The sequence below is a fragment of the Apium graveolens genome, chromosome 10 (assembly GCF_009905375.1).
Source record: "Apium graveolens cultivar Ventura chromosome 10, ASM990537v1, whole genome shotgun sequence".
NCBI lineage: Eukaryota > Viridiplantae > Streptophyta > Magnoliopsida > Apiales > Apiaceae > Apium > Apium graveolens.
The window spans coordinates 48,365,202-48,384,382 of record NC_133656.1 but is presented as its reverse complement, the minus strand read 5'-3'; the positions used below and the strand labels follow the sequence as shown (position 1 = coordinate 48,384,382).

The following is a 19,181-nucleotide window of genomic DNA, read 5'->3' as shown; positions in this document are numbered from 1 at the left end:
CGGGCATGCATCATTTAGGTCAGTGTAGTCTACACACATTCTCCATTTGCCGTTGGACTTCTTAACAATGACCACATTAGCTAGCCACTCTGGATACTTGATTTCTTTGATGATTCCTGCCTTGAGTAGTTTTTCTACTTCTTCGTCAATGGCTCTTTGCCTCTCTGGAGCAAAGTTTCTTCTCTTCTGTTTTACTGGCTTCCTGTTGGGGTTGACATCCAAGCTGTGCATTGCTATGGATTTATGTAGTCCTGGCATATCCCTTGGACTCCAGGAAAAAACATCTTTATACTCCCGGAGCAGGGATACTACTCTCTCTTTGAAGGACTCCTCGAGTCCTGACCCAATCTTCACTTTTTTGTTTGAATTGCTTTCATCTACTTCGACTTCTTCTATTTCGACTGCGGCCTCGATCTTTGCATTTTCTTTGTTTGAAACCATTTGATGAATTCGGGCCTCAGAGTTCTTCTTCAGATAGATGTTTGCTTGTTCAGGTTCTTTGGTTGCTTGCATGGTAGGACAAGGTTATTTTAGGACTCGACTTGTCTTGTCCAGTACCATGACTTGGTTGCTTGCCAGTTCCTCTGGACTTGTTTTGTTCGCTTCTTCCCTTATCCGGGGTCGGTGCTTCTTCATGCTTTGTTGCTTGCGAAGGACCGTAGCCTTCCTCTTGTTATCTTGGTGGGTTTCTGCCATAACTAACCCTTGGTTGTAGCATGTTTCAGCAACACCGTAATCTCCTTTAATTTCCTCGACTCCCGTCGGGGTTGGGAACTTAATCTTGAGATGGGAAATTGAAGTTATTGCTTGCATCATGGTTAGAACTGATCTGCCAATGATTCCGTTGTATGAAGAAGGAGCATTGATCACATAAAATTTGATGACATGAGTCACTTGGTTAGGAGCAGATCCAAAGATGACTGGCAGATACAAAGTTCCTTGGATTGGGACTAAGTTGTGGCCGAAGCCATAGAGTGGGTCTTCTCGACATTCATTTGAGCGGACGTTCCCTAACTGCATTCTATCCACTGTGTGCTTGAAGAGGATATTTACTGAGGAGCCATTGTCTATGAGCATTCTTCTTACTTCATTATCGAAAATGTCTAGAGTGATAACCAAAGCTGCATTGTGATGAGGGTTGACTCCTTCGTAGTCCTTGCTGCTGAAGGATATCACCAGGTCTGGGAGTGATTGGATTGAAAGTACTTCTTCGCCGAAGTCCGGGTTCCGGGGTTTGGAGTAGGATCCGCCTAGGACCACATTGACTACATTCTTTCCTTTCTTCTGCGCTTCCCCTCTGCTGTTGTCCCGAACTAAGTACTTGTTCATATTCCCCTTTTTCACTTGGTCCTCAATGAAGTACTTGAGTGATAAGCAATTCTCGGTCTTGTGGCCATGGGTCTCGTGATAATCACACTGCCTATTGTAGGGCCTACTCTCCGGAGGAGTTTGCATTTGCTTCGGAGGATAATAGAAAGGCTTTTCTTTGACTTCTTTCAAGATTTCCTCCCGGGTCATGTTGAGAGGAGTCCAGTCCGGCTCCTGCTTCGGCTCCCGAGCTTGCTTCACGGGTCCTGGGTCGCTGTTCGACTCTTGCTTAGGACCAAGTCTTTGGAAAACCGGGTTTGCTTGTCTTTCTTGGCTTTGGTTGCTTTGCTTGAATTTCTTGTCCTGATGGTAACCCCCTTTCGGTCGGTCATCAGTGTTTTTACTCCTAGACCCTCCATTCCGGGTCATTCTCATTGCCTGGAGCACATCTGTTTCCTTAATGAATCTGGTAGCCATGGAATAAGCTGCTGCCAGACTTTGCGGCTCCTTATTGATCAGCTCCACAATATACCTTTCGTTGTGCTCTGGGTCCAGGTTTCTTCTAAAGATGCTTAAAGCTTCCCTCTCATCCAGATTTGAAACTTTATTGATTGCTTCCTGGAACCGGCGCATGTATGCAGAGAGGGACTCATTGTCGTGCTTCCGGATCGTCTCCAGGTGACACATGTGCATTTTGTGCGTTTTGTTCGCCGGAAATCTCCTAAGGAAAGAGGCTCGAAATCCCTTCCAGGAGTGGATGCTGCGGGAGGGGATTCTGCTGAACCACCTCTGGGCCCCTCCCTTAAGGGTTGAAGCGAAGAACCTTGATTTCGTCAAGTCATTGTAGTAGTATATCTGCGCTATCTGCTCAAAGTAGTTCAAGTGCTCCTCCGGGTCTCCTAGACCATCAAAGGAGTCAAAGTTGTAATGTTTCAAGTTCCGCTGCCGGGGGATAGCTTCTAAGGAGTGGCTGAAAGGAGTGAGTGTTTCTCCAATCTCCAGTCCTGAGTCTCTGTCCATCTTGCTCTGCAATTCATAGATCATGTCTTTTAGGTCCTTCTGCTTCTCTTCTTCTTCATCATCAGAAATCTGCTCCGGAGTAGGGTCTCTCCGGGTTCTTTTGCTCCTAGACTTGGTCAACAACTTCTCTTCTTCTAATTGCATTCTCTTTTGGATCTTTAGCTCGAGCTTTGCTTCTTCTTCTTTCCTGATTTGCTCCCGGACTTCTTCCAACTTTCTCTGTTTAACAGCTTCTGCTTCTTTCTTGCCTTGGTCTTTTTTGCTTTTCTTTCCTTTGGCTCCAATGCGGTCGAATACAGACCTCTTTGATTGCTGGGAGTCTCCGGATTCCTCCGGCTCCTCCTCTAGTTCTGCCTCTTCTTGGAGCCGGGTCTGCTCCTGTCTGTACAGTCTGATTGCTTCTGCTAGTTCATCGCTTGTAAGGTTGGCCATGTGCTCCTCGGCTGCCGGGACATTGGTGTACTTGTACTGATTGAGTTCTATGAGGGTCCTGGCATCCCTGGTGTTTACAATTCTCTCCACTACGGGAGTGTGTAGTGGTTGCTCCAGGAACGTTTCTCTCTCGGCTCCTGGGTCAAGGGCCTGAGAGTGGTCCGGCTCCTGGACCTGAGCACTAGCAGATGGTCTTCCAGAGGTATTCTTTCCCGGCCTTGCCATTTCTCAACAATACCAACAATAAATAACAGTAATATGCCACAGAGAATATCGGTCTATGGTTGCTTTATGAAATCTGTAAAAACTACCCAGAATAACAAGAAAAACTAACAAATAGCTTCCTGGGAGCAGCTCAAACAATCTTATGTCACTAAGTACAACGCAAATGCCGTATTCAAACTAGAGCAATAATGATTAAAACTAACGATGGCTCACTCAAACGTGGCTTGAATCAACAAAACGGGCTCACACAAACGTGGCCTAAAATAACAAGCGCACACAAACATGGCCGAAATAAACAACATTCATGCTTATGTAAAAGGTGGGTTGCTTGGATTCTTACAAGTTTGAATGAATGTACTCTTTGAAGAGTTTGTTGATGACGACAAATCCAGGGGCACCGAGACCCAAGGATGTTCGACCCCTCCTTCTAGCGCCAAATGATAACTCCTGGTGGCGGGGCTGCTCCTTCGACGCCGTCCTGGATCCTTCGCCGCTGTAGAGGTGTAGCTGTGGTTGGGTTCCTACAAAACAACCCCGGAAGGGGGGTTGGAGTCCCGCGGCGCCTCCGGTGTGAGAGTAAGAACTAGCTTTTTGGGAAGATGAAGATGAATATGAATGTAGGGTGGCTGTGTGTGTGTATGAGTGTGTAAGAATGATTAACCCCAAAGCCTTACTCTCTTTGGCTATTTATAGCCCAAGGATAGGGTTTTGGGGTGGGTACCTTCGAATCGTAGCCATTGGTTCTGGGAGCGGAGGACACCTGGCGGGAGTGGATGCTTTACACGTGTCAGCGCGGGACTGGTCGAGGAATGTTCTGAGGATCCTCTGACACGTGCCCTGATTATTCCCATGATTGATGTTTGACAGTTGTCCCCGTCACGTGCTCGGGCCAACGTCTCATGTGCTGGGGTTTATCAGGGTTCTGCTTGCGGGACTGAGCTAGTTGGGAGTGATGCTGCGCGAGACTACTCCTCCCAGGAGTCGCGTGGAGTTAGGGGCTTAGGAGTAGTCCTCCCAGGAGCTGTACGGAGTTGAAGGCCTAGGAGTAGTCCTCCCAGGAGCTATATGGAGTTAGGAGCTTAGGAGTAGTCCTCCCAGGAGCTGTATGGAGTTGAAGGCCTAGGAGTGGCCCTCCCAGGAGCTATATGTACAATCATTTATTTGGTTTCAAGTTTTATTAAAGCTGATCGTTTTAACAATATCGGTAAATGGAGTTCGTTTTAAATTTTAGGGATCGAGTGGATTTTATCCGCGTCAAAATGTTATTTGATATTGTATCAAGGTTCACCCGGTAGCAGGCCAATTGTGAAATTTTTTAAAAGTAGTATATAACAACTACTTTGTTACATGTTAAAGGAAATATTACGTGTTTATTATTTGCTAAAATGATGTTGGCCATGATTTAACATGTGATAGAATTGTTTGTGGTCCCGTAAGGACCCACATATTTTTTGGATATTTGTTATATGTTTAAAATGCAGTTATATGGAATTATACGCAATTTGGACGCGTGTCAAAGTGCGTTTATTACGTGGTACCTGTTTTATATCGCTTTGTGTGCATTTGCATTTGTTATATTTTTTTCGGTGTTTATTGTTAATTTTAGAAAATATTTCATTTTCTAATAATTACCGGACCAGCCCCTACCGGGACGTAAAAAGCCACCATATTTTTATTTTTATAAAATAGTGGGACTTTGAATTATTTTATATTTTATATTTTCGGAAAGTTTTATGGATTAAAAACTAATATATATAACTTCTGTATTTATTACTAAGGAACTTGAGCTTCGAGGCTCGATTTGACCGCTCTTGTGTTTCGTGACTCAATCTACCTTAACAAGATGCCTACGTACCTTGCTGATTGCCAAAGATCAAGTCAAAAAATGTAGTTATAATTGGTGGGGGTGAGGCCCCTTATATAGATGTTGGGGGTCCTTGAATTGGACTTGCTATAGGAAACTTGGTGGACAAGTCTCTGAATTAGAATGGACTTTGGAGTCCTAAATAGTAGGAAACTGATTCCTTATCCTTCTAGGTCCCTTAGAGGCTAATCTGCAAGGATTTATGTCCTTATTGAGACTCTTCTCAATAGCTGATTTTTTCCTTATTAATTAATTACGAAATTAATTAATATTCAGGGTTTTGGGCCTTCTTTGTTCCATCAGGCCTGATCTGGTCCATCAGGCATGATCAATGTGTTAACCTTTTTGGTCTGAATTTCATACATCTTCTTATTAGGACTTGTGGCCCAAATCATGTATAATTAATGTAATATTTAATTACACAATCAGGATTTATTTATCCCCTATCATTTGCCCCCCAACTTTTGGGAAACCGTATAAGATTTCGCAAAAGTTAAGTTCACTCATTCCCTTACAGGGTATCGTTTCATGTAAAGTGTGGAGCGACCTACACATTCACAATAATTTGCCTTGCACGCAGCTTCAGGGTCGTTTAAAAACTTCCCTATTATTTTCTTACCTTTTTCCTTTTTTCAGGAATTTTCTGGTATTTTTTAGGAATTTTCACTTTATTTCTGAGATTTTTCCAAATTTTCTGCAATTTTTTCACAAATATTTTTTAATTTTCTGCCCTTTTTCGACCAGGATCCTAGTCGAAATTTCAACCTGGATCCTAGTCAAATTTTGGGCCAGCCTCTCAATCTTGGTCGAAGGATTTCGACTAGGATCCACGACCTGGATTTCGACCAGGATCCTAGTCGAAGCTTCGACCTGGATTTTGGTCAAAATCTATGTCCTTCTTTATTTCCTGGTCGTAAGGTTTCGACTAGGATTCACGACCTGGATTTCGACCAGGATCCTAATCGAATCTCGACCTGGATTTTGGTCAAAATTTATATGCTTATTTGTTTCCTGGTCGTAAGGTTTCGACTAGGATTCACGACCTAGATTTCGACCAGGATCCTAGTCGAACCTTCGACTTGGATTATGACCGAAATTTCTGTCCTTGTTCTCGAAAAATATTGTCCTTGTTCTCGAAAAATATTGTGCTTGATTCAGGAATTCGACCTCAATCCTGGCCTTATTTACCTGGATTTCGACCTCAATCCTGGTCTTTTTTACCCGTAATTTTTAGGTGTCTGTTCGAAAGAATTCGAATAGAATTCACGACCTCAAATTTGATCTCAACCCTGGTCTTTATTGGGCTTTTTCCTAATTCAATTTGGATTGGGCCTTGTTTGGGCCTTCTCTTTTTCCAAATCCTAATTGGATTTGGGTTTTGATTTGGGCCTTGACTTGGGCCTGTATTTTTCTAAATCCTAATTGGATTTGGGCCTCAATTTATACAATTCCTTTAGAATTTATTTAGAATGCCCGAAAATATTCTGGAATATTCTAGATTATGGATTTTTTCTTTTGGGCTTCCACCTTTCTGGGCTTTTTGTCCCTTCATCTTCGTTTCTTTCCTTATATAAAGGAGTGAGTAGAGTTAATTACTCCTCACTTTCTCATTTCTAAATTCTCTTTCTCTCTTCTTCTCTTAAAGATCTCGGAGAAATAATTGTAGGTCAGAGTTTTTTGAGCCCCAAATCCTTCACTTAGCAAGCCAGCCCTTTTTGCAGCGTTACTTCAGGTAAAATACCTTTCTCTTCTTTTCTTTTACTCATTTTTGCATAGCTCGTGTTTAAAATTGTCTTCTTTTGTGCCCTTTTTTCAGATGGCTGATAAGAGAATTACACGTTTGGCCAAGATGAACGTGGCCAAAAAGTCCAGTGAGTTCCCCATTCGATCGAGGTACACATCCTTGATTGATAGGATCAACAGCCGAGGGGATGAGTACCCATCTGACGCGCATCTGGACGTGCATGACCATATCAGTGTCTTCCGGGATCCAAAGGAGCTGGACAAGTTGACTGCTTGTTTCAAAATCAAGGAGCCTTTCAAGCTAGTTCTTGCGGGTCCGGCCGACATGGCCTGTCAATGGAGGAAGGACACACTATGCGTCTACAGGAATACTCTAAGGGCAGGTATTAGACTCCCCTTTCACCCATTTATCCCTACTTTGCTAGCTGATGTGGGCATCAGCCCTTGCCAACTCCCTCCAAACTCTTGGAGGTTGATTCTGTGCTACTTGTCGCAATGCGCCAAGCACAACGTCCCTAGCTCAGTTGCCGTTTTTAGAAAGATTTTTCAATTCAAGAATAGTCCCGACAAGAATCCGGGTTGGGTTTCTTTGAACCAGCGCCCAACCGTTCCCCACATAGTGAATGGGAAGTCCAACCCTGACAATAACTTGGGGTGGAAGAAAGATTTTCTGTATGTTCTTTGGGAGGGCGGCGATTGGGGCACCCTCTTTCGTTCGTCTTTTGGGCTAGCTGTAGATGGAAGCCCTAACGATATAGTTTTTTCTGAGGAGGAGACCAGAGCTTTCAACCTCCTTACTCAAGATAATGGGACTTCCCACTCTTGGTATCTTATCAGGGAGACCGTTCTTGTAGAACATGGATTTTCTCCCGTCCCTAAAAAGAGTATGTTTCCTTCCTTTTCTATTTGTCTTTGTTTCTTCCACCTTTTACTTTGTTAGTTTCTCAGCTCACTTATATTATTTGTTGCAGTGGCTGAGAAGATTGAGGAGGCTACAAAGCCTAAAGACCTGGAAACGACCAGGATGAAGCGTGCTGGGAAGGTTTTCAAAGACCCGCGCCTCGGGAATCACTTCCCGGAGTTCCTACTCCAGGCGATGGAAGCAGGCGAGGAAGGCCCCAGCCAACCTCTACGTACAAAACAAAAACCCGGGGCTTTCTTCCGACCCGCTTGGGAAATCCGGGGTAAGGATTCGATTGTTGGCAACACAGCGCTTGCCAAGGAATGGTCTATGCATTCCATTTCCCCGGTAGACTATCATGACCTTGTCCTTCAACAGGACTTGGAAGCTAACGAGCTTTTCGGAGCTCAGGCTTTGGCGATGGTACGTCTTTTTCTTTTGGCATTCATAGCTTTTTGCCCTAATTTTTCTCATTTCTCCATTTTGCTTTGTATCTTGTAGGCAAATGTCCATTTTTAAGGGGAAATTCACCAAGCCAAGGCTTGGAAAGTTGGCCTAGAGGATGCAAACAAGAAGTTGGAGGAAGCCAACCAGAGGATAGAGGCTCTTCAAGCCCAATTCGCCTCATCAACTTCTGACCTTGAAACAGCCCGGGCTGAGAGTGTTATCCTCAAGGCTCAAAAAGACAAAGCCTTCGACGGCTGGATGGATACTTAGGAATTCAAGGATTTAATGGTGGAGCATGATGCCTTCCTACATCCAGTCAGCTACGAGGAAGGCTGGGACGCTGCTGTGGAGGCTATCCAGGAAGAATTCCCTGAGGTTCTTGAATAATCTTCATTCCCCTGCCCTGTGAAAGTCCCAGCACTTAGGGGCATTGCAGATAAGCTTGCTAATCTGATTAAAGACAGCTTATCGGGAAGTCAGGGCCAAGGCCAAAAAAGGAAGGAGCTTGAATCCAGCTCTGAAGAGGAGGAATCTTCTTCTGAGGAGGAGACCGAGCCTGTTATAAAGAAGGCCAGGGTAGAAGAGCCTTTAAAATCAGCGTCTCCTAAACCAGCGTCTCCTGCGGCATCTAAAGCATCCGAGGATAGTTCCGAGAGAACCTCTGCGGAGACTTCCGAAGAGACTTTCGAGGGACTGACTGAAGAGACATCTGAGGAGACTTCAGATAGTGGTTCCGAAGAATCTGATCCTTCCAAGGCCTGAGTTTTATGTATTTCTTCTTTTTTTAGACAATATCGAACTTTGTAATTGACTTTATCTATTTTCATTTATATTGTCCAAGTATCGTCGTGTTTTTTTCGAGTTTTTGAACTCAAGTTTATAACTTGGTTTTATCCTTCTCACTGCGCCAATTTAATAGGCTAGAATAAGCCGAACGCTTTTATTATAACTTGGTATTCTTGATACCTTACATGAGATGGGTTCAACCCTGATAAAATTTAAACATATATTTTATAAAAATCCTAAGCAAGCAAAGCTTCAAGGTGCTTTTAAACCTACTTGTCACTCTAACAAGTGAGAATCGTGCTTTAATTGTTTTACACATAGTAAACCTTCAGGTTTTGCGCATGCCAAGTTCTCGGGTCTTCAAAACCATCCATAGTCTCCAGCTTGTAGGTTCCTCTACCTTGAACGCTCTTAACCTTGTACGGCCCTTCCCAATTTGGAGCAAGTTTCCCTTTCTGCCCTACACCAGAAGCTTCCACTTTCCGCAAGACTAACTCACCTTGTTTGAAGAACCTTTCATTAACCCTTAGGTTATAGTAGAATGAAGCCTTTTTCTGATACTCCACTATCTTCGCATGTGCCTCATCTCGTACTTCATCAATTAGATCCAGGGCTAACCTTTGCCCTTCCTCGTTTTCCTCAATATTGAAAGCTTGAATCCTGGGGGAGGAATGTGATATCTCTACAGGAACAACTGCTTCTGCCCCATATGCTAACATGAAGGGAGTTTCTCCAGTCGTGACTCTAAAGGTAGCCCTATAGGCCCATAGTATTGGGAGTATTTCATCCACCCAGTTATTCCACGACTTCTCAATCTTCTTCTTTAGTCCATCTAGGATTATTCGATTCACCACTTTCGCTTGCCCATTGGCTTGCGGGTATGCCACAGAGGTGAATCGTAACTCAATTTCATTCCCATCACAATACTTCTTGAATTCCTCATTGTTAAATTGTGTTCCATTGTCAGTGACTAGGATGCGGGGTATTCCGTACAGGCACGTGATATTTTCCCATAGGAATTGTGCAACCTGCTTAGTTGTGATTTTGGCCAAAGGCTTGGCTTCAATCCACTTAGTAAAATAATCAATGGCTACAATCAGGAGCTTCCTTTGTGCCGTGGCCATGGGGAAAGACCCAAGTATATCCATTCCCCATAGCAAAGGGGATAGGTGAGTTGATGGAGGTCAGCATCTCGGGGGGTTGCCTAACAACAGGTGCATGCTTCTGATAGGGGTCACACTTTTTCACATATTCTTTGGCATCAACCATCATTTCTGGCCAATAGAAGCCTAAACGGGTTATCTTATGAGCTAAGGCTCTGCCCCCCAAGTGTTGCCCACATATGCCTTCATGTACTTCTTCAAGAGCCAAGCGTGCCTCATCGGACCCGAGACACCTTAAGTAAGGAACCACAAAAGATCTTTCATACAGAATCCCATCTATCAAAGAGTACCTTAGTGCTCGAACAACCAACTTCCGTGCTTCAGTAGCATCGTTTGGCAACCAACCGATTTGAATGTGAGCCTTAATGGGATCTATCCATGACGTCCCCAGATCTATAGGAGCTACAAGCTTAACATCAATGCTCCGCATTTTCAAAACGCAGAAGTATACACTTCCAAAACTTTCTTCTATCTCAGATGAAACAAACTTTGATAATGCATCTGCCTTAGCATTTTCCTCCCTTGGAATGTGCTCAACATGACATTCATCGAATTGGGTCATCACAGCCTTTACTAGGCGGACATACTTAGCCAACGTATCATCCATTACCTCAAACTCTCCATTTACCTGGGATGTGACTAGCTTCAAGTCTCCACGAACTTTTAAGTTCTTGACTCTAAGTGTCCCTGCTAAGCCAAGACCAGCTATCAGAGTTTCATATTCTGCCTCATTATTTGTGGTTGGGAAGTCTAACTTTATGGCATACTCAATTAAGAACCCATCAGGGCTTTGTAAAACCAAACCTGCTCCACTTGAATTTGTTTTTGATGCTCCATCAAAATAGAGAACCCAATACTCTTTCTCGTTATCAACCTTTTCTTTGTCCTCCTTATCAACTTCCTTGTCTTGAGGTATGGTATCTTCCGGCCCCCCGACTTCTTTATTGGGTATGGTACATTCCACCACGAAGTCAGCCAATGCCTGGGCTTTTATCGCCGTTCGTGGCTTATACTTGATGTCGAATTCTCCCAATTCTATTGCCCACTTAATCAGTCTTCCACTAGCCTTGGGACTATGAATGATATTTCTCAGGGGTAGATTTGTTAACACCTCAATCTTGTGAGCCTGGAAGTAAGGACGCAACTTTCTCGAAGCCATTACCGAGGCTAGAGCAAATTTCTCAATAGTTGAATAATTCAAATCAGCCCCATGCAGAATTTTGCTGACATAATATACGGGTTTCTGGATTTTCAGTTCCTCCTTAACCAATACAGCGCTCAAGGCATTCTCTGAAACGACCAAGTATAAGTATAAAACATCATTCAAAGTTGGCTTGGCCAACAACGGGGCCTGAGCCATATATTTCTTTAATTCCTCGAATGCCATCTGGCTTTCCTCACTCCATATAAAATCCTTAATATTCTTTAAGGACTTGAAGAATGTCAAGCACTTGTCTCCAGACTTGGAGATGAATCGTCTCAATGCAGCAACCCTTCCAATGAGCTTTTGAACATCTTTGACAGTTTTTGGTGGTTCCATGTCCAGGATTGCTTTTATTTTATCGGGGCTGGCCTCGATCACTCTCTTGGAGACCATCAATCCCAAAAATTTTCCAGATCCTACTCCGAAAGCACACTTCGTAGGATTTAACATCATCTTGTGGTACCTCAGGACCTCGAAAGCTTCCCTCAAATGGGTTATATGATCAGTCTTTACCAGACTCTTGACTAACATGTCATCAACAAAGACTTCCATAGTCTTGCCAATAAGATCCTTAAAAATTTTATTTACCAACCTCTGATAGGTGGCTCCGGCATTCTTGAGACCAAATACCATAACAAGATAAAAATAGACACCAAAGTCAGTAATGAATGATACATTTGGAATGTCGTCCTTGTGCATCTTGATCTGATTGTATCCACTAAATCCATCCATGAAGCTCAGCATCTCATGCCCAGCAGTGACATCTATCAAAGTGTCAATCCTTGGCAACGGAAAACAGTCCTTAGGGCATGCATCATTCAGATCAGTGAAGTCCACACATCCTCCATTTTTCATTGGCCTTCTTCACCATTACAAGGTTGGCTAACCACTCCGGAAATTGAATCTCCTCAATGAAACCAGCCTCTAAGAGCTTCTCCACTTCTTATTTTATAGCTTCTTGCCTCTCTGGAGCAAAACTTCTTTTCTTTTGCTTCACTGTCTTCCGATTTGGGTCCACATTCAGCTTGTGAGTAATCAGTTTCGAGTCTATGCCTGGCATATCAGCTGCTGACCATGCAAATATATAATGACTCGTATATTTTATTATTTAAATGTGTAATTATTGAGTAATTAAATAAATAAAATATGTGTATGGGTTCTGTTAGTTTGATATTATCTTGTTATTAATTATATGAGATCGTTGGTGTTTAAGGATTATTTGTATGATTGTTTTTGAGATGTATTGCTTTGTTGTTACTTGTAAAAGTGGTTTTACGACAGATTTATTTTCATAAACATTTGGATTGTCTCTAAAATTGTTTTTTATTGTTTTATAATTACAATATCTAGTTTTGGGATTTTATAAAATTTAGAAATCAATATTATATTGATTATTTATCCTGGAATGATTTTTCTGACTATATTTATTAGTAAAATCAATATTGAATTCAGAAATGCTTTAAAAATTATGAAACTCATATTTATTTAAGTTTGGAATATTTCGAGAATTTTAAAACTATTTTGGGAATTTTTGAGATTAATTTCACCCGCGCGTTGTTTCGTTTATTCGTTAAAAGCGGGTATAAATTGTGTTTCAAAAATTATTTCAAAATTTCGAGATTTATGTTTTTATTAACTTCGGGATATTTATAACATTTTACGACTACTTTCGTGATTTTATGAATTAGTTTTAAGAGTAGCTCGGTTCGTTAATTGTGAAATACGGGTACGAGTTGCATTTCAAAAATGTTTTAAAAATTATGAAAATTTTATTTTATTAGTTTCGAGATTTTTATAAAATTTTAAAACTAATCTGGTAATTTTCGGGTTATTTTTACCCACATAATGGTTCGTTAAAATGCGAAATGAGAAATAAAAATGTGGGTTTAACGAGGATACATATTAGCTTATGGACACGTGTTTTATTTCTACAAATTGGCAGCTAGAAAGAAGCATTTTATGGGTCGGAATAAAATTAGAATTGGGACAGATAAACACAACACACGCACAAACAAAGACCCTCAATGTCTTTTTCCTCTCTCTCTCTTGTAATCTCTCCCTCATCCCAGTTCTTCTTTGGGTTCAGGTGAGCTTTGCCATCTTGATTTCTGGCTATCTCTGCGCTCGATTATGTTTCGTTGATTGCTGGGTTGCGTATACATACATATACATGTATATATATGTGTGGGTTTGTGTGATTATTGTGTTACTACCCGAGTTTCTTTGCTTTCTAGTTGAATTGCAGCTGCCTCTGTCCTTTCTTTCCGGCCGCCGTCAGGTTCTATTCCGGTGAGGTGGCTTTTGATTGTGTCTCGAGTGTTACTGTTGTTGTTCCTTGAGTTCGACAGTGTTCTTAGATTCGATTAATTCGAGTCCTGTTGTGATGTTGTCCGTAGCTTTGGTCCGAGAGTTTCTGAATATTTGCAATTAAATTTGTGATGAAATTCATTCGATAATTGCTATATTATTTATTCAAATTGTTTTGGCAAATTCGAGTAATTTTTATTGATTATTCAAATATTTATTTACCTTACTCGAGTATTAATCGGTGAATGTTCGTGATGGAAACCCGAATTATACGGGTACCCGCAAACTTTTGGTGCCGTCCGCGATGAGTTTTGTTTTTACGAGCGGACGGTGGACTGTGATGATGTAATCTGAGTCCTAAAATTTTTAAAATAATATTTAGTATGTGAAATTAATTTTGGAGCAAAAATTTTATGTTATATCGAAGTGGGGAGATAATTGGATGGTGATTGGATTGTGAATTTGATTATTGATGGTTTGACGTCGAAATGTTTCGACGGGTAGTCCGATAAACAAAGGAGACGCTGCCCAATTTCCGGGAAATCAACCTAAGGAAATACGGGATCGTATCCAGGGATTATCGGGACGTCGAGCGAGTATAAGTAAATACATATACGTATGTTTTATACAAAACCTGATTGTATGTTGTAGTGAAACGTTTTGCCAAAACCAGTAACCCTAATTTCATACAATGATGAGTATACGTAATTTCTGAAAACGAACACCGAATCGATTTTCGAGAATGTAAACCCTAACTGATGCCTGTATTGCAATAATGTATGTGTTACAAGTTGGGTTTTGTTAGCGAATGGGTAGATTGTTAGCGAGGATATGTTAAGCATAATCGGAAGTCTAAATTAGGGTATTTCGACTCTATAGGTTCTAGTCCGAAAGCCCGAGAATTGGCATGGGACGAAAGATAATTTGGTGATCAGTCAAAAATCTCAGTAAGGTTCAACTCAAAGGACTTAAGTGTGAGGTCGAATCCAAGGTGATTTAGTGGATGGATAATAATGCTCGAGCGGCAGAGTCGGCTCAGAATCGATCAGTAATAGTTGTAAAGTCCTGCAAGGCAAGTACATCTAAGCCTTTCTCGAGATATAGTGCAAACATTTCTAAATTCTCTTGTGGCATATTGTTAAGTATTCAAAATAGTTATGTTTTATATTGCGAGTACCTTGAATCATACAGCCTTGAACCTGAATCACATCATTTGATCTTTGAGCCGTAAGCCTTATTCTTTGTAAACCATCCCTTGTTGAGTTCCAGATACTAAACCACACAAATATGACACTACTCTCCAAATATATAACCACCAAACACTGGAATAGAATTGTTTGAACATCCAGAAACTTTATACTCAACCATACCTTGTGACATCTAAGAACTAAACCTTGTAAAACCATTGTTCATCTAATACCCGATTCTCCCACAGGCCATTTCTTATACATACTTCGATACCCCCTTGTGATACTCATGAAATGCATCATGCCTTTATACAAATGTTTCATCACTGTTGATTATGATCTTGTTTTATTGAATTATATTGTTTATCATATTGAATTATTTTAGAATTGGATAGTTTTCTTTATGTGGACCAGATTCGTGGTCAGACCAGATTCATGGTCGAATTGGGCCAATGTATGCCTTGGATCCAGTTTATAAAGCAGAGCTGTGTGCCTTGCTCGGGGTTAGTGCGTGACTGATCAGCATCCTAACTTTGGTTTTAAAACTTAAAATGAATATCCAATTCTAATAATTGTTTAACAAGAAACTTGATTCCTCTGAATCATCTCGTTTGATTATTGATTGACCTCAGTTATTGTTATTGTGACTTGCTAAGCTAATTAGCTCACTCTTGCGAATCTTTTTATATATTCTACAGTTTAAAAAGGATATGGATGATAGTGAAGTCCCTCAGTCCAAAGTGCGAGCTCGGATTCTAGTTTGAGTTGGATCGAGCTAGCAGAAGCTTCATATGGTAGTGAGATAGTAAGATTGTAAGAATAATTTCAATATCAGTTGTAAGTTAAATTAGTTGGGATTGGGTACGTTGTAATAAAAGTTAAGGTCGTGGCTTGTTTTCATACTTTAACCTGTTGCGATCCGTGGTTATGTAAAGCAGGGTCTGGAAAATAATATTTTATATACAGGTTTATATATTGTGTATGTGTTGTGGACCCCAAACTTCTGACCCGGGTTTGGAGGGCGCCACAGGTTGGTATATGAACTACAGGTTATAAGTCACTGAAACAAGCCTAGATTGTCGAGATTGGGTAGAAGGTTAGGATTAGGAATAGTAGGTCTCCGGCACGGTTCGTGTTGCGATTCGAGATTCTTAGCTTGCGACGTGATTTTCAGATAATGGCAAGGGCAGATCCTGTTTTCCCGATATCATCTGATCATTTGGAGCCTTCCGTTCAAGGATTGTTATCTTCTCCCATATTTGATTTGCACCTTGGTATTACCCTCTGTTATGACAGTTGTACCTCTTCAAGTTATTCTACGCTATTCTAACACCTCCTGATACGAGACTACCTATTTAAGAACCTCCATCTGTTTATTCTTGTTTTACTAGACATTCGGCTGCGAGTGTATCTCTTCAGTTTAGCCTACACCATGTTCTATACCCTCAGTTTAAAACATGTCTTATGGAACAACAGTATTTATGAGGATGGATTCGATAGCTACAGTAAATGGTAAGTACGTGTTTAGAAAGAAGATTCACGTGTTTCAGAGGATAGCTGCTACCAGATTAAATGAGGCCACTAGCGAATAGACCACCTGTGATTAGCATGTGGGATGGACTAGAGGAGTTTTGAAAGAGTCAGAGAGAAAAGTATAGATTTAGAATTTTCATAGAATTAGATGACGGTGTTATGATAAATGTGATATATAAAGTAGTGATATGACGTGATATAAGAAAACTTTGTTCTATGAAATAGACTTGTTGGCTGTTGGATAGACCTGTTCCACTTAATGACTGTGAAGATGATGATGGGAGTACTACCAGTATGGAAGCTTTGAAATGAAGCTACGAATAAGATAATATACAACGACAACTGAAGTTTTCGTCGATTAAGGAAGGCAAATGGACCCAATAAAGGAGAGATAATAGATTGAAGTAAATGGATCTTTATGTGATCGTTTGTTTAATTTGGTACCTTGTTATAAGAAGGAAGGACAATAACCAAATCATATAGTAAGGACAACCAGATTTGTGATTTTCAAAATTTTTAAACAAGTTTTCGAAAAAGATTTTTCCTTACAAAATTTCTAAAAGCCTTTTTGAATAAAATAAGTTTTAAACAGTGGTTGTCAAGTTACTACTTGAGTTTCTTGTTTGTTAAAAGACCCAGATTACCTGGACGGGTACTTATTTTAGACTTAGTATTGTTAATTCAGAGAATAAAGCGATCCACGACTATGAAGAAGTTGATTATTCCTAACAGAAAGGTACAAATATTGTTTGCTAAGATTAACAACAGAATCAGCGTAAGGAGCAACTACTTATCCAATTACTAGGACTATCAGAGTTCAAAGAATTCATTGATTTAACAGAAGCCTGGACATGACCGAAGAAGATTGGGAAAATTTCCAGACCTTTCCAAAAGAAGAATATTATTAACAAAAGGATTGTTATGTTGAATGATTCGGGGTTATTCTAAATTGAAAAGAGAAAACTCGAGGTTATCTGGTACGAACGCCATTATGATCGAATTGTTATAACATTATATGTGTAGGCGTGATGTTACAGACGCAAGACTTAGCAAGTAAGAATCTACCTTAATGCTTAATTTGAAAAGGCATTTCAGCGTACCTTCTAAAGTTGTTATATGACACAGTTGGGATATGATCGAACAAGCTCGAAAGATGAATACAAGTCAAATGTGGATGGTGACCAATGGTATCATTCTTGTCTTCAATATTACAGCGTATATTCCTTTTTGATTCCTAAATAAGTATGAACTTCTTTTCTTAAATGAACTCTTTGCTAAGATATCGAAAAGGAGGATATTGCATTCCTTTCAAATTTAATTGTTCCCCTCAAGTTTTTCTCTTTGATTGGGACAAACAGTGTTATGGTGAGACGCTTTGTCGGGATGATGAAGAGTCGGGTGGGACGCCACCTAATCATGTGCTGTATGCCATATGGTATGAAAGACTGGCCATCTTAAGTACCAACGTGGTTGTCTCATTCATATCCAATTCATTATTTCTTCTTTCTTTTCAACTTCAAGTTTATTGAATTATGAATCCTTCTAGTTATTTCGTTATACCGTCATTCTTTGCAAAAGTTTTTCAAACAAATCAACGTATTATGAACCAAGCGGACAAAGTTCCAGCTACCTCTTATGCACGGGAAGGAGACCAGGACATATGGAAAGGATTACAATCACTAGCCCAGTGAAGGATCCACTAAGAGCCAAGGGAATCTACTCCAATAAGGAATACGTCTCCAAGAACGAGAGCTTATGGTTTGTCTGTGAAATATGTTATTCAAAATACGGATGCGGTGACGTGAATAATTATTGTGGATACCCTATGCATTAAATTATTGAAAGATGTGGAAGCAATTTGATTATTTATTCCCCAAGGTATTGTTGATAAGATGATTTACCCCGTTGAATTAATAAGATTATGACTAAAGGGCTAGCAAATTCAAGAACGTGTACTTGTTAAATAAGTGAGTACCAATGGTGGAATTGAGATTCTGGCAATAAGTTGTGAAGAATTGATATCATTTGAGATAAGAGGATTTGACATTATTCTAAGGAATGGATCAACTATTTAAGCATGATGCCCAGACGAACCGTCGTGATGAAGAGATAGTCCTGAAGATGTCAAATGAGAATATGATGAGGTATAAAGGAAGAAGGAGGGTAAAGAAATTGTTAACGATGATTACGGTGATCAAGATGTGAGTATTATGGTAATTATAAGATAAATAAAAGTCAGAAGCAAACAAAATTTGAAGATTTTATAGAAATTAAGGGGTTTCAAGGTATGTTTCCAGATGAGTTATCAACACTTCCTCCATATAGAGAAATAAAGCTCACGATTGACTTAGCACCTGAAACGAAGCCAGTGACCAAGGCCTTACACAAAATGGCACCAGTTAAAATAAGGAAATTAGAAAAGCAGATGCAAGAGATGTTAGAAAAAGGAGCGATTAGACCTAGTATACCCCATAAGGTGTACCGGTATTAATTATTAATAAGAAAGATGGAAGTATGAGATTATGCATCGACTAGCGAAAGCTCAATAAGTTTACTATCAAGAGTAAGTATCTGTTACCTCGAACTACTGATTTGTTTTATCAAACAGAAGAAGCAAAGTATTTTCTAAAATTGATTTAAGATTTGGGCGTTATCAATTGGAGATTGAACCTATGAACATATCAATGATAATTTTCAGAACTAAGTACTGCTGCTATAAAGTTCTAGTGATGTCATTTGAATTAACCAATATACTAATAATATTTAAACTTGATGAACAGAATCTTTCAGGAATATTTGGATGAGTTGTATTTGTGTTACTTAAAGTCAATGGAGGACCATGCGAAGGATTTAATGACAACTGGGAAGTCAGAGAAGAAAGAAGTTGTATGTAAAGTTTACAAGACGAAAGCTTTAATAGCAGTAAGCATAATTCTTAGTATAAATAGTCAGTGAGGAAGATGCAAAAGGAGATCCAACAGGAATTAAAGTTACTATAAATGAAGAAAGACCAAAAGCACCAACAAAAGTAAGAAGTGTTACCATGGGTTGGTTATTATAA

The 19,181-nt window shown here is 40.3% G+C and overlaps 1 protein-coding gene across 1 annotated transcript; it reads right to left on the bottom strand.

Annotated features, from left to right (window-relative positions):
* Window positions 1-525: 525 nt before the first annotated feature.
* On the bottom strand, window positions 526-2,001 carry LOC141690561 (uncharacterized). The gene is made up of 2 exons (XM_074495352.1): window positions 1,570-2,001; window positions 526-1,458 (listed from the first exon to the last, which is right to left on the bottom strand). The coding sequence occupies exons 1-2, from the start codon at window positions 1,999-2,001 to the stop codon at window positions 526-528; spliced, it is 1,365 nt and encodes a 454-aa protein (XP_074351453.1).
* Between the last annotated feature and the right edge of the window lie 17,180 nt (window positions 2,002-19,181).